This window comes from Orcinus orca, chromosome 9, assembly GCF_937001465.1.
Source record: "Orcinus orca chromosome 9, mOrcOrc1.1, whole genome shotgun sequence".
Taxonomy (NCBI): domain Eukaryota; kingdom Metazoa; phylum Chordata; class Mammalia; order Artiodactyla; family Delphinidae; genus Orcinus; species Orcinus orca.
The window spans coordinates 43,916,371-43,929,274 of record NC_064567.1 but is presented as its reverse complement, the minus strand read 5'-3'; the positions used below and the strand labels follow the sequence as shown (position 1 = coordinate 43,929,274).

The window sequence follows — 12,904 nt, the reverse complement described above, 5'->3', positions numbered from 1 at the left end:
AACTTTGGGAATCTACAAATATGTAGAAATTAAACAACACATTTCTAAACAATCCATGGGTCAAAGAAGAAATTTCAAGGAAAATTAGCAAGTATTTTGATTTGAACGAAAATTAAACATAACATATGAGATGCAGATAAAGCAGTGCTTAGAGGGAAATGTAGAGCTTTAAATGCCTATATTAGAAAAGAATGAAGCTCTCAAATCAATAATCACAGGTTCAATAAAAAAATCCAGAAAACAAAGAGTGACCCAAACCAAAGGCAAGCAGAAGGAGGAAATAATAATAATGAACTACTGGCATTACTGACATGTGCTATGCCATAGATGAACCTCAAAAATATTATGCTTAAAGAAAGAAGCCGGGGGCTTCATGAGGCAATGAAGATCCCGCATGTGGAAACGAAGATCCTGGGTGCTGCAACTAAGACCCAGCACAGCCAAATAAATAAATAAATATTTTTTAAAAATACTAAATGCTGGGCTTCCCTGGTGGCGCAGTGGTTGAGAGTACGCCTGCCGAGGCCGGGAACATGAGTTCGTGCCCCGGTCCGGGAAGATCCCACATGCCGTGAAGCGGCTGGGCCCGTGAGCCATGGCCAATGAGCCTGCGCTTCCGGAGCCTGTGCTCCGCAACAGGAGAGGCCACAACAGTGAGAGGCCCGCATACCGCAAAAAAAAAACAAAAAACTAAATGCTAAATGAAGAGCAGACACCAGAAAATTGAATTCTAAGCCACCAGAGAGGAGAACGGAGAATCAGCTCAATTTCCATTTGCAGCACCTCCAAAGAGCTTAGGAATTGAGCTCTGAGCACCAGATACCTCTGAAAGTAAAGGTAAAGAAGGAGCTGAAATAAGGAGGATCGATGAAAAGTCCAAGGGCAACTCTTACTAGCCCTGGTGGAAGGAAGTTTATTGTCTGAAAAAGGTAAAGCATAGATCTCTGGCAAAATGACATCAGATACATGTGAAGGCAAGGTGCCACAGTAAATACAGACGATTACATGAACAAATAAAAAGTAAATGGCAAGATTTCCCAACCTTCTTGCTCCAATAAGATCCCACAACACTAGCAGCTTGGCCTTCACCCTCCATGGAGGAGCCTTCTTCTCTAGGAAAATATAACTCACCCCAAGAAGAAAAACCTACAGGTACTGACCTCACAAGTTCCCAATTCACCGGCCTAGAAAGATTACCCTCCAGTGAAACTCAGCAAGCCCCACTCACACACTTAGAGCTCCTAATCAACTTTTTATCTCCCAATGATGAGCAATAACTGTGGTTGCCAGTCTCAAAGATGGACCCCAAAATCCCTGACTTCTAAAAAGCATGCCCTCATGTATTCCCTGCCACCCTGAATAAGGCTAACTGTTGTAACCTAGGTACTGGAAAAAGGATGATGTGTGAATGGAGGCAAAGAGACTGCAAACTGCTATTTTAATTATGTGTGTGAAGAATCTTTGTACCAACAATGTCTTTAAAGGCAGCAGTACCCCTTCTTCAATGCCGTCTTACGCTGGATGAAGATGCTGCTGCTCTGGTGCGGTGGAGGGTGTGCACACAGAGGTCTACCTGTTCCAGACCCACCCTCTGTGGCCCAGAGCTCCTCTCAGGTTACCTGGATAAAACCTCAACACCTCTGATGAGGACGACTGACTGAGGCAAGACCCAAGGGACCACCCTCCAATGCATCCCTTGTCCCCCATGGCATTTCTACATGGAATATCCTTTCTGTTACAGGAATATTACTGAAGCGTATACTCCGCAGGTAGCTACGGCCCTGTGGAAGACCATTGCCCTTACAGCCAGAAGCCCTGGAGTCTAGGCACTGCACTGCCTCTTACCACAGAACACTTAATAACATATGCAAGGCGGCTTCCTCAACTATAGCACAGAGATCATGCCCTGACTTTAGCAGGGCTGTGGTGAGAATGAACTAAAAGAAGTGAACTCATTTGTAAACAGTGGTCTATAACTTGCACGTATTGAGGGTGTTACTTGAAACCCTTCCACACTCACACTGCATGACTTTGACTTCTTTCCCCAGTGGCATCCAAAGTCCTTTGGTTGGTGCGTGGGCCAGAAATTCCCTGGCATGTTCACTGCCTGGGACATCTGGTATACAGTCTTCTGGCTTAGTCTCATCCTCCTGAAAAAGGAAACTGTGTAAGCTGTGCAGCAAAAAAGCACAGGAACTCTCTCCCACCTGTCTGAGAACACAGCCCTGCCTGGCTTTCTCATGGGCTGGAGATCCCAATGTCATCATAAGTTACCCTCTGAAGAGCTAGAAAGAAAGACAAATCATAACTGACAGAAAAAACGGAAGTAACTATACTAGAAGAGCTAGCTATACCATGAAAACAAAGTAGCTGTTCTTAGAGAAGAGTTACTAGTGTTTACATAGGATTGATCTGTGAGCTCCAAATTCTGATTCTAGATCACAAAAATTAGATTCTAAGATCACAAAAAGTTTTCTGCTAACTTAAAAGCTTTATGGAATGAGGCAGAATATAGAGTTAAACAGGTGAGGTTTCTTGGAATAATAAGAACAATGTGTCAAGAGTAAAATAGATTATTAGACCTTGAAGGCCACTGTCACGTTTTATAATCTCACACATGCCGTATTAGTGAGATGTATTTTCATTACCAAATAACTGCACTATATAATTAAGGTGCTGTTTTTTTACCTCATGATTTTTTCAAGTTTCCACGAATATTAAATTTATAATGGAAGAATGTTTTCTAAAAATCTTTTTTTTAAGTTGAAAGTTACCAAACAGAAAAGGTTACTTTGGCCTTAAGTCCTCTAAGTCTCGCTCCTGCAGAAAGACACTGACACTGTGGCCAGGGTGCTGGAGGAGGGACTCCTGCAACAGGTAGGGCTAGACTGGATGAGCTTCACGTCTCCTCAGAGTCCAGTGTTCTCTGAGCTGATGACATTCAAGAAATCAGCACCGGGGGGTCCGCGAAGGAACATGGGGCAGGAGAGCTTTGAGGAGATGCAGTCACAGTGAGACAGAAAGAATGGGAGTGAGCGCTGAGGAACACTCGGGGGGCCTGCAGTGGTTTCTTAGGGGACAGACACAAGGCTGATTAAATTTCTGCAAAGGCACAGGCTGTGACAAAGCCCAAAGTGCATGAACCGACTGCCATCTGCAGGGAAGACACAGAACTATCATAAAAGGAGGTTCAAACCTTATGCAGCTGTTTTTCGTAAGTGACTGAGTCTGAGCACTGAGTCAAATCTGTCTCAGAGAAAAACCAAAAGTACGAACTTCACACTGACCTTGATAAGTCCAGGAGGAGGTTTTTCATAACTAGAAAGGAAGAAACACCAGTCATGAGCCATGTTCATAGGAATGTAACACATCTCAATCAGCAAAAGGCAACTGCAGACCAAAATGAAAAGACTTTTTTTTTTAGAAAAAACTTCAAACTACATTATAACTAAAACAGTTAATAAAATATGCCCAGCAGTCAGAAGTCCTATATAAATAAACTGATGCTATACCACATCCTGTTCGATGTCGAACTTAAATTCACTGAAATCATAACTTGGTGTCTTGGCACAGCGATTTTATTTTTGGAAGAAGGGAAAGCAAGAGATTGCAGGGAAAATGTGAGGTAAGAAGAGCCTTGAGGCCCTCCCTGGTAGAGCAGGGGTTAAGAATCCGCCTGCCAAGGCAGGGGACACGGGTTCGAGTGCTGGTCCGGGAAGATCCCACATGCTGCGGAGCAACTAAGCCCATGTGCCACAAGTACTGAGCCCACATGCCTAGAGCCTGTGCTCCGCAACAAGAGAAGCCACCGCAACAAGAAGCCCGCACACCACAACGAAGAGTAGCCCCCGCTCACCGCAACTAGAGAAAGCCTGCGCACAGCAACAAAGACCCAACGCAGCCAAAAAAAAAAAAGTTATAACAATGTTAACACTGACATTGATTAGGAAAGTTATTATTATGGTGCCATATTGGAAGGATGGAAACAAGAAGGGCAAGTAAGAGAACTAAATCTTTATCTACTATGACAATAAGTTAACAGATGTCTAAAATTGTTGAGTCAACAAAACCAGTTGTAAGCATATAACTTAGAAATGTGCAGTTAAATCCAAGAAATAAAAACTAAAAGAGTCTGCACATGGAAGGCTTGGCCTTGTTAGGAGGGAAGGGGGTGGAGGCTGTGCAGGTTACTCTGGGGGGTAAATGAGGAGTTGGGCAGCCCAGCGCTATTTTTGGTAGCATTTTTAGTACTATTTGAGTTTTAAGCTATATGCAAGTATTACTCTGGTATGAATTAAACTTAATTAAAATCAAACAAAACCCTGAACTAGAAAAAGCAAATAAGTCCATAGCCTAGCCAGTTTCAAATCTGTGAAACTGGAAAAATCCCACTGGTCTGAGAATCACACTCCTGAATTCTGCTCTAATTTTGTTGGCTAACCAGGTCAGTGGCTTAACCACTGAGCCTCCATTTTCTCATCTACAAAACGTTATCATCTCTCTCTTGTCTGTGAAAAAGCTCTGTGAGCTACAAAATAAACACATAGTATTAACCACCACCTGGCATCCTAAAGTTAAAGATACAGAGGGCTGGTGGGGCTAAGCCCTGCCTGAGCCCAGAGTGCCTTGAACACGCCAGGGCTGTGGATGCCAGCAATGCAGAACCTGTATCCAAACCACGGCCCACTGAGGTGAAATCCAGCTCAAGAGCCACACTGAAAAGAGCAGGCCAGGCTCCAAGGAAGCATGCACTTTGTATCAAAGCTCCCAGAAGGTTAATGAGGGCCTTTCCTTACACGACTGTCTCAGCAATCATGAGAAGGTAGGTAATGAGAAGTGCCTGAAACAGAAATAATTCAGATAACTCAGTGAACACCAAACTTAGTAAAGTCAGACTTCTAAAGCTGATTACAGAACGACAGAAACACAGAAAAGAGCCGCAAGGGTCATTAATCCAACCTTCCACCTGATGTTTAAATCTCCTTTAAAACCAACCCTTCTCCCAGGGGTTATCTGGACTCTCTCCAACCTCGGGTAGCTGGGGGAGTACAGTGCCTCCTAGGTCAGGCCACGCTGACCGGCAAGAATCTATGACTCTGGTCTAATTCTTCTTGTTGAGCTGGAACTGGCCTCTTTGTAGCTTCCATCCTTAACCCTGGTAAAAAAAAAAATCCTGGGGACGAGAGAGAAGTCCACGCTCTCTTCTACCTGACAGCTCCTCCCGAAGCGTCAGGGACCAGGCCCTCACCCCACGTTTATTCTTCCCTTCCTCACCGCGCACTCACGTTACGGGACTGGGCTTTTTCCTCCCTAGTTAACAGTACTAGATGAAAAGAATGGGGATTTTACCCAGTTCAGAGCGAGCCCCTTGAACTGAGAAATGGGAAAGGACCCAAGGGCGCAGCCGCACTTCTCCTGTATTCAAATCCTGACCGACACCGACGTCGCCGCACGAGGAATAAAACCGTAGTTTCCGGCGGAGAAGCGCCCGCCCGCCGCCGCCTCGCGCGCCCGGGACGACCCTGGGGACGGAGCCTCCCCGCTCTTCCTCCAGCGGCTGAGAGTCCAGCGTCCCGCAGCCCGGAATCAAATCCCGCACCCGGCTCGCTGGGGACGGGCCCACCTGTCCACTCGCAGGTCTCCAACCCCGGGCGGGCCCCGCCGCGCGACCCCGGGCCCCGACCCCATTCCTCGCATTAGTCGGAGGCGGGCGTGACGGACTCACAAGGACTCCAGGTGCTTGAGCTGCTGCAGTTGCTGCGCGTCGTGCCGCCGCCGCCTCTGTTCCCGGCGTCGCTGCAGCTCTTGCTTCGGAGGCTCCCGCGGCCGCCGCGCGCCCCCGGTCCCCGAGTCGTCGCGCCCGAGCCGGGACGACATTGCGGCCCCGCGCCGAGCCGCGAAGACCGCACTTCCTCCGCGCCGCGCCCGCCCTGCCCCGCTGCGCCCCCTCTCGCCGCCACTCCGCGGCCCGCCGGGCCGGGCCCAACGTCCTGGCAGAGGCCGCCAGTGCCCCGCCTCCCGACAGGCCGGCCAGACTGCCTCCGCAAGTCCGCGCTCTGAGCGTCCTAACCGTGCTGCGGAGTCAGCGGGTGCCGGAGGCCGGAGCGCGCCCCACTGGCGGCGGCCAGGAGCCCCGGCGCTGAGGATGCTGCGGAGGGAGCCAGATCTTTCCCTTGGTTCTCTTGAAGTATTCCCTCCTGAAGCCTTCAGGGATGTAAGCTGTTCAGTTGCATAGAAGCCACCATGCTAAGAGGAAGCCCAAGCTAACAAATGGGGAGAGATCACGTGAAGAGGCCCTGAGACAATAAAAAAAGGGATGTCAGGTCAGACCCCACTGCCTAACCACACCCCACCCCTGGTCAGATGACTCCTTGGTGCAAGCCAAAGATAAATCTTAAGGGGCTCACGTCAACCAAGAATTGCTCCTGTCCTCCTGGGGAGGCTTTGTTTGCCGGCCAAGTTATGTGCTTAAAGTAAAAGAAAAGAAGATGGAAGAAGGAAAAAAGAAAAGACAACAAACATTATCTAACCACAACCAGTGACCTTATGGCATGCAAGCAAATAATCTGAAAACTTTAGTATATACTTATATGCAGAAAGCAATTGTGTTGGATTTTTCTCACTTGCAGTTGAAAGAAGTCAATTCAAAGTCAGTTTGTCTAACATAGTGATTTGCTCTCTCAGCAAGAAGACCCAGGGATTGTTAATTCCATTTTAGCAAGTATTAGTCAAAATTCTTTTGAAAACAACAATGGACCAAAATCCAAATCAAACTGCTCTAAGAAAAAAAATTAAGTAATTTATGGGCTTACATATGTGAAATGTCGTGGGATGGAACTTCAGGAATGGCTGGATCTAGGGGCTGAAATGTTATAGTCAGCAACTTCAAAGCTTCACGTTCCTTTGTATTGCTTCATTCTTTGCAGTTTCTCCCATTGTGGGGGCAAAGATGGCCACTGGAATCCAAAGATGGCCAACAAATTAGCAGCCCCAGCTGGAAGGAACTTTCTCTTTCTCAGTTCCAATAAGAATTCCATGTATTATACTCATTGGCTTAGCAAGAGTCATGTACTTGTCATGGAAACAATCACTGTAGTCAAGGAGCTGCAATACACTGACTGCTCATGCCTATGTTACATGTCACCCTAAATCCGAGGGTGGATCAGCTTTATCCAAGCCATATAGACTAAGAGAGGGGGAGGGGTTGTTCCTCAAAGCAAAATCCAGGTGCTATTAACAGAGGAAGAGAGAGAGAGACAGGAAGAAAAAGAAGAGGAGGAGGAAGTAGAAGAGAAGAGCAATATTGGGCAGGGAAAAGTAACAGGTGTACAGTTCAGTGGTCTGACAGCCTCACCCAGTACCATATCCTGAGCTGCATTCTAGGCATCTCTCTTTGATGATTACCCTGTTAGAGCTTATAAAGCAGGGAAAATTCTTTTTTTTATTGGAGTATAATTGCTTTACAATATTGTGTTAGTTTCTGCTGCACAGCAAAGTGAATCAGCCATACGGATACACACATCCCCTCCCTCTTGGACCTCCCTCCCCTCCCCATCCCACCCAACTAGGCCATGACAGAGCACCGAGCTGAGCTCTCTGCTATACAGCAGTTTCCCACTAGCTATCTATTTTAAACATGGTAGTATATTTATGTCAAATCTAATCTCCCAGTTCATCCCACCCTCCCCTTCCCCCCGTGTCCACACGTCTGTTCTCTACGTCTGCCTTTCTATTCCTGCCCTGCAAATAGGTTCATCTGTACCATTTTTCTAGATTCCACATATATGAATTAACATACAATATTTGTTTAGTGAAAATTCTTTTGCTGCTATATCCACCTGTTTATGTGAGCTTGGGTTCTTTATGTATTTTGGCACCAGATTGAGAAGTTTCCTGGTCACCGATCCAGGATGATATGCAAGGTGTTGTGGTCACTCCACAGAAGTATGCTGGACCCTCCTCCACCCCAAATCGGTTTGCTGTCAAGACTGATGATGCCACATATGCACCGAGAGGGTAGGGAGAAATTTATTATTCACATATTGAGGCTTTCTGGGAGAGCAGGTCAGGCACCTAAGACAGTTCAAAAATAGCTTCAGCAAAGGAAAGGTGAGTGACCCTGGGTTTTATGATGTTTAGGAGGTAGAACCTGGGTGAATACTCCTGCACACAGGCCAAGGCTTTGTGGGGTTTGAACTTTCCTCTGGTGCCAAGGGAAGGAGTGTGTAGGCTTTCTTATCAGCTTGTCCACAGGTGGGGAGGAAGCGGAAAGTGGAGGCGGGGCTTGAAGGGTGACAGTGGTCAACATAAAAAAATGGAGTCAGATTCTTTATGACCCAGGGCCATCTTTCAAATTCAGCCCCATTTTCTGATTGTGATAAACTCAATGTAGTGACATCTAGTAAGCAGTTAGACAAACAGGAATTCTTTCTCTGGTGGTTATGATTCTGAATCATTCTTCTTACCCATCACCCTTTCTTTATGCCTATAGCATCTGGAGGGGTGTGCAGGTACAGCTCCTTTCCAGAAAGAAAGAGTAAAATGATTATTACCCAACTGTGAATACACATGGAGTCACCCTTCACCTTCTACCCAGGCGCCTAGCCCAGGTGAGTGAGAGATGCCTTCTTTGTCCTCCCTCCGTGTTCTATCCTCTGCTTCAGTCTTTTCTGCCCCTCTGCTTCATCCTAAGATAGCAGATTCACTCTCAAGGCCAGCCAGAGGGCCTTGGTGTTGGCCTAATTGTAGAGGGGTGGCTGCAGCTAGCCCTGACTCTGTGTTACTGGATAGGTTTGAAGCCTTTCTGAATGAAACAATTTTTAAAAGACTAGATTTTCTTCTTCTTCCCCCCTCCTCAACCGCCTGACCAGGGATGGAACCCAGGCCCCCTGCAGTAGAAGCATGGAGTCCTAACCACTGGACCACCAGGGAATTCCCCCAAATGACTAGATTTTTCTCCTGCTTATATGTATTTTTTTAATTAATTAATTTAATTTCTTTATTTTTGGCTATGTTGGGTCTTTGTTGCTGCACGCGGGCTTTCTCTAGTTGCGGTGAGCAGGGGCTACTCTTCTTTGTGGTATGCAGGCTTCTCATTGTGGTGGCTTCTCTTGTTGCAGAGCTCGGGCTCTAGGCGCGCGGGCTTCAGTAGTTGTGGCTCACAGGCTCAGTAGTTGTAGCTCACAGGCTCTAGAGCACAGGCTCAGTATTTGTGGCGCAGGGGCTTAGTTGCTCCGCGGCATGTGGGATCTTTCTGGACCAGGGCTCGAACCCGTGTCCCCTGCATTGGCCGGTGGATTCTTAACCACTGCGCCACCAGGGAAGGCCGATCCTGCTTATCTTGACCAGCTTTTGCAGCATAGCTTTGATGCCATTGTTTTGCTCACAAGGTGTTTTTTTAAACTAGTTCTTAATTTACCAATGACCTTTTCCCCACTGGGAAGATGGAGGAAGGAAAAAAATGAGTAAAAGGGAAAGATCACACCCTATTACATACTAATGAATCATGGCTAGATTAGAGGGTAGACTGCAGAATCTGTCTCCCCCCCTTCCCCCCTGCTAAACACCAGACTTCAAAGAATTCTGGTCAAGTAGTCACTAAGCTCCCAAGGGTCCATGTCCACAGCTCTCTGCAGCACAGTGGAAACATTTGAGAAGTCCCGTATTATTATTTCTAATAATTTAAACTGGTATTCTATTTAGTAACCAGTAGGATTAGAGGAAAAATTGCAGACAATGTGCCTTACTTGATGCTTGGAGGGAAAAGGGGAGACATCTAACGTAATTGACAAAACCTGTTGGTTGACAAACCAATTGCCATTCCTCCTTCGCTTCCTTGCTCACAGCACTCTGGTTTTGTTCAGGAAGCTTAGGGAGCCATCTACTTCAGAGAAGGCTCTCCTTGCTCTCTGGAGATGAATCTTGATTAGTCTTAAACCAATCGTAGTGATCCTATTTCTCTTCCACTGATAAGTTAGCAATGGGCATGGGATAGTTTCAGTCAATGAGACATGAGGGGAGGTCTGTAGGAGGGAGGCTTTCTGGAAATGCTTGCTCTTAATAAAGGATACTTGGAAAGATAAAAGATCCCTTTTGTGCCTCAGGGTGGTGCTTCCCTGCATGTGGTAGCTGGATCTGGGGGAGCCATGTTGGAATCATGAGGGGGAGCAGTGAACCCCCTGAGGAGGACAGGAGAAGACACCTGAGCCCTTGAGGCTGTTCTAGAGATACTTTATTAACCACACCTGCAGCTGCTTCCCATCCAGACTTTCTCTTCTGAGAGATAGTATACATCTTTATGGGTTAAGTGATTTTTGAGTTGGGTCTTCTCTCACTCATAGATAAATGCGATTCCTTACATTTACACAGTACTTTGCAGATTTCCATCCCTCATAAATTGCTTCCCTTGATCCTCCTAGAAACTCTATGGAGGTAGGCAAGACATCCTACAAATAAGGAAATTGAGTTTCAGAGAGTAGGGGCATGAGTGGCCCTACAACCAGGGTGGTCTGATTTCTAGTCCAGGGTTTTTCATCAAACCACATGGTGACTCCAGGTGTGTTGTCAAATACTGAAGGTGGGAGAACTTCTTGGAAACTCTTGGGGAGGGAGAGAACACACTGCTGGAAACATTTCTCCTACTTCACTTTTGCCTCAGGTCAACTCAGATGAATTTGGCGGGGGGTGGGGGGGATGTTTTTCTTAATACTGGCCTTTTCTTTATCCCCAACTCAGTGTGTGCCAAGCTGAAGTTAATAGCTTACAAAGCTTAGCCTCCAGGGTTTACTGCTCTTGGAAGATCTGATTCATGCATGAGTCCTTCTTTATTTCAGGCTCAATGAAAACTGGAATTCTTTCTTTAGTGCCCTGCTTTACTTGACGGACTATGTTTGTAATTTTTCCACTAACTTCCTGTATAGAGGTGGATAGAAAGAACCTAGTTCTCTGACGTTCATTCAGACCGATCCTGTTTCAGATCCTCCTTCGCTTCCTTCTCCATGTTGTTCCACGCCTCCATCCTGGCCTCAGACCTTTTGGATGTTTCTATTATGTCCTCGCCTCTGACTATGTCACATTCTCTTGTTCCTTGGCTCTCTGGCTCTCTCTCACTGATTCTCCTCTTCTATGTTTCCCTTCTTGCTTTCTCTCTCACTTCTCTCCCTGCTCCTTTAAAAAAATTCCAGTACCTTTCCCTTATTTCTGGTTCCTGTCTCTCACCTGCTCACCTCTTCCCCCCATCTTTACCTTTCTAAGCTTTTAGTCTACTGTTGACTCTTCTTGACTGGATTTACAGTTTTTAGACTTGACAAGTCCTCACAAAGTCACCCCCAGAAGTTTAATGGAAATCCTTATTTTAAAATCTCAGCTTGATGTTAATTAGTTCTTATGATAATGTCAGTAATGCCAAGAGGTAAATTTTCTCTTTGGTAAATTGCTACAGAAATCCAATTCAAAGAATGTCTGTTAGGATTTAGAGAGACATTATAGAGCACACATACTATTTGATCAGATAATTAACATTTTAAAAGAAATAACAAGGGAATTCCCTGGTGGTCCAGTGGTTAGAACTCAGTGCTTTCACTGCCGTGGGCCTGAGTTCAATCCCTGGCTGTTCAGCATGGCCAATAAATAAATAAATAAAATAAAAGGAATGACAAGAAATCAAACCACTTGGAAGCACTACAAGGCAAAATGGAAGTGGCGGTCACTACCTGGCCTGCTTCTTCCTACATCTGTCTTCTTTTCCATTCTAGAATGTCTTCTCTCTCACAGGATCATAGGATTTTAGAATTGGAAGAAGTCTTAGAAATCAACCACTTCATTTTACAGATGAAGAAACCGAGGCCCAGAAGGTGGCATGCGTTGCCCACAGTCACAGTAAGGGAGTGGAAGATTCCTGACTGGAACCAGGTTGACTTTTTTGTTTGTTTGTTTCTGTTTAAAACCTGACATTGTTATTAAAAACCATAAAGAACTACTGAAAAGTACATAGAAGGAAGAAAATGATCACCCCAAATTCAAGCACCTATAAATAACCAGTGTTAGGATGAATTGTATTAATAGGTTTTCTATTTCAATAGAATAAGCTCTATTAGGAATAATGAACATTTCTTTAGTGCTATGTGTAGTTTCTCATTAGATCCTGCATCTAATAAAATCTATAATCTAATAATTATCATTTTTTTAAATTAGTACGTTTTATCTTCATCTTAGAGGACACAGACAATTTGCAGGTCACCTAAATAGTCCGCATAATTGTGTTCTTTTCTTTAATAAGTTGTTGGATTCAATTTAGTCACAATTTATTAACATTTTTGCATTTCTATTTATAAATTAGGTTGGCGCCCACATTCTCTCTCTCTCTTGCTACCTTTGCCAGGTTTTGGTATTGGTATTGTTTGCTTCCAAAACGAGTTGAGAAACCTTTGGTGATTTGCTTTCACTATTCCAAAGTTTCAATAAATGAGAACAACCAATTCTAAGCTAAGAATGCATTAAACTACTCTAATGAATTTCCCGCAGCATCTGAGTCTCTAATGTGGGGTCTTAACCGGCTTAGTCATGCGGGTGGGACCACGTGGGATGTTTGCTATTAAGTAGCACTCACTGGTAGCCACTTAAAACTTTCCTCTGGACAACTGTCAGGGGAGTCTCACAATTCATGTCTCCCCCTTTCTCTGAGTATTAAAAAAAAGTCCTGGAAAAAAATCTTGAAGACGGTTTCAGTCATTTTCAACGTAGAATCCAGCCTTGAAACTAATTAAAAAAAAAAAAAAGTTTTCCTCCCTCCCCAAAGCAGCAAGGGGTAATTGGATCCGCGGCCACGTAGAAGCCTCTGGTGGCACTAAATCCGGAGAGTCTCTAGCGACAGGCAGAGACCAGCGGATTTGCCTGGGTAGTAACA

General features: G+C 45.4%; 1 protein-coding gene and 1 long non-coding RNA gene across 5 annotated transcripts in view; one reads left to right on the top strand and one right to left on the bottom strand.

Moving 5' to 3' along the window:
• LOC117201351 (retinitis pigmentosa 9 protein-like) overlaps positions 1-6,026 on the bottom strand; it is a 207,397-nt gene extending 201,371 nt beyond the window's left edge. For all 3 annotated transcript variants that reach the window (XM_049714471.1, XM_049714472.1, XM_049714470.1), the window contains exons 1-3: positions 5,726-6,026; positions 3,288-3,318; positions 2,021-2,150 (exon numbers count right to left, since the gene is read on the bottom strand). In XM_049714471.1, coding sequence (XP_049570428.1) covers positions 2,021-2,150; positions 3,288-3,318; positions 5,726-5,877 — 313 coding nt within the window. In that variant the 5' untranslated portion in view covers positions 5,878-6,026. The remainder of the gene's footprint in view (positions 1-2,020; positions 2,151-3,287; positions 3,319-5,725) is intronic.
• Positions 6,027-6,067: 41 nt separating this feature from the next.
• On the top strand, positions 6,068-12,602 carry LOC125965315 (uncharacterized). 2 transcript variants are annotated; one of them, XR_007479052.1, is made up of 4 exons: positions 6,068-6,323; positions 7,881-8,016; positions 8,492-8,609; positions 11,773-12,602. It is a non-coding gene; the product is annotated as an uncharacterized LOC125965315 (long non-coding RNA). The 2 variants fall into 2 exon arrangements; XR_007479051.1 differs by having other exon boundaries at positions 6,074-8,016.
• The last annotated feature ends 302 nt before the right edge of the window (positions 12,603-12,904 follow it).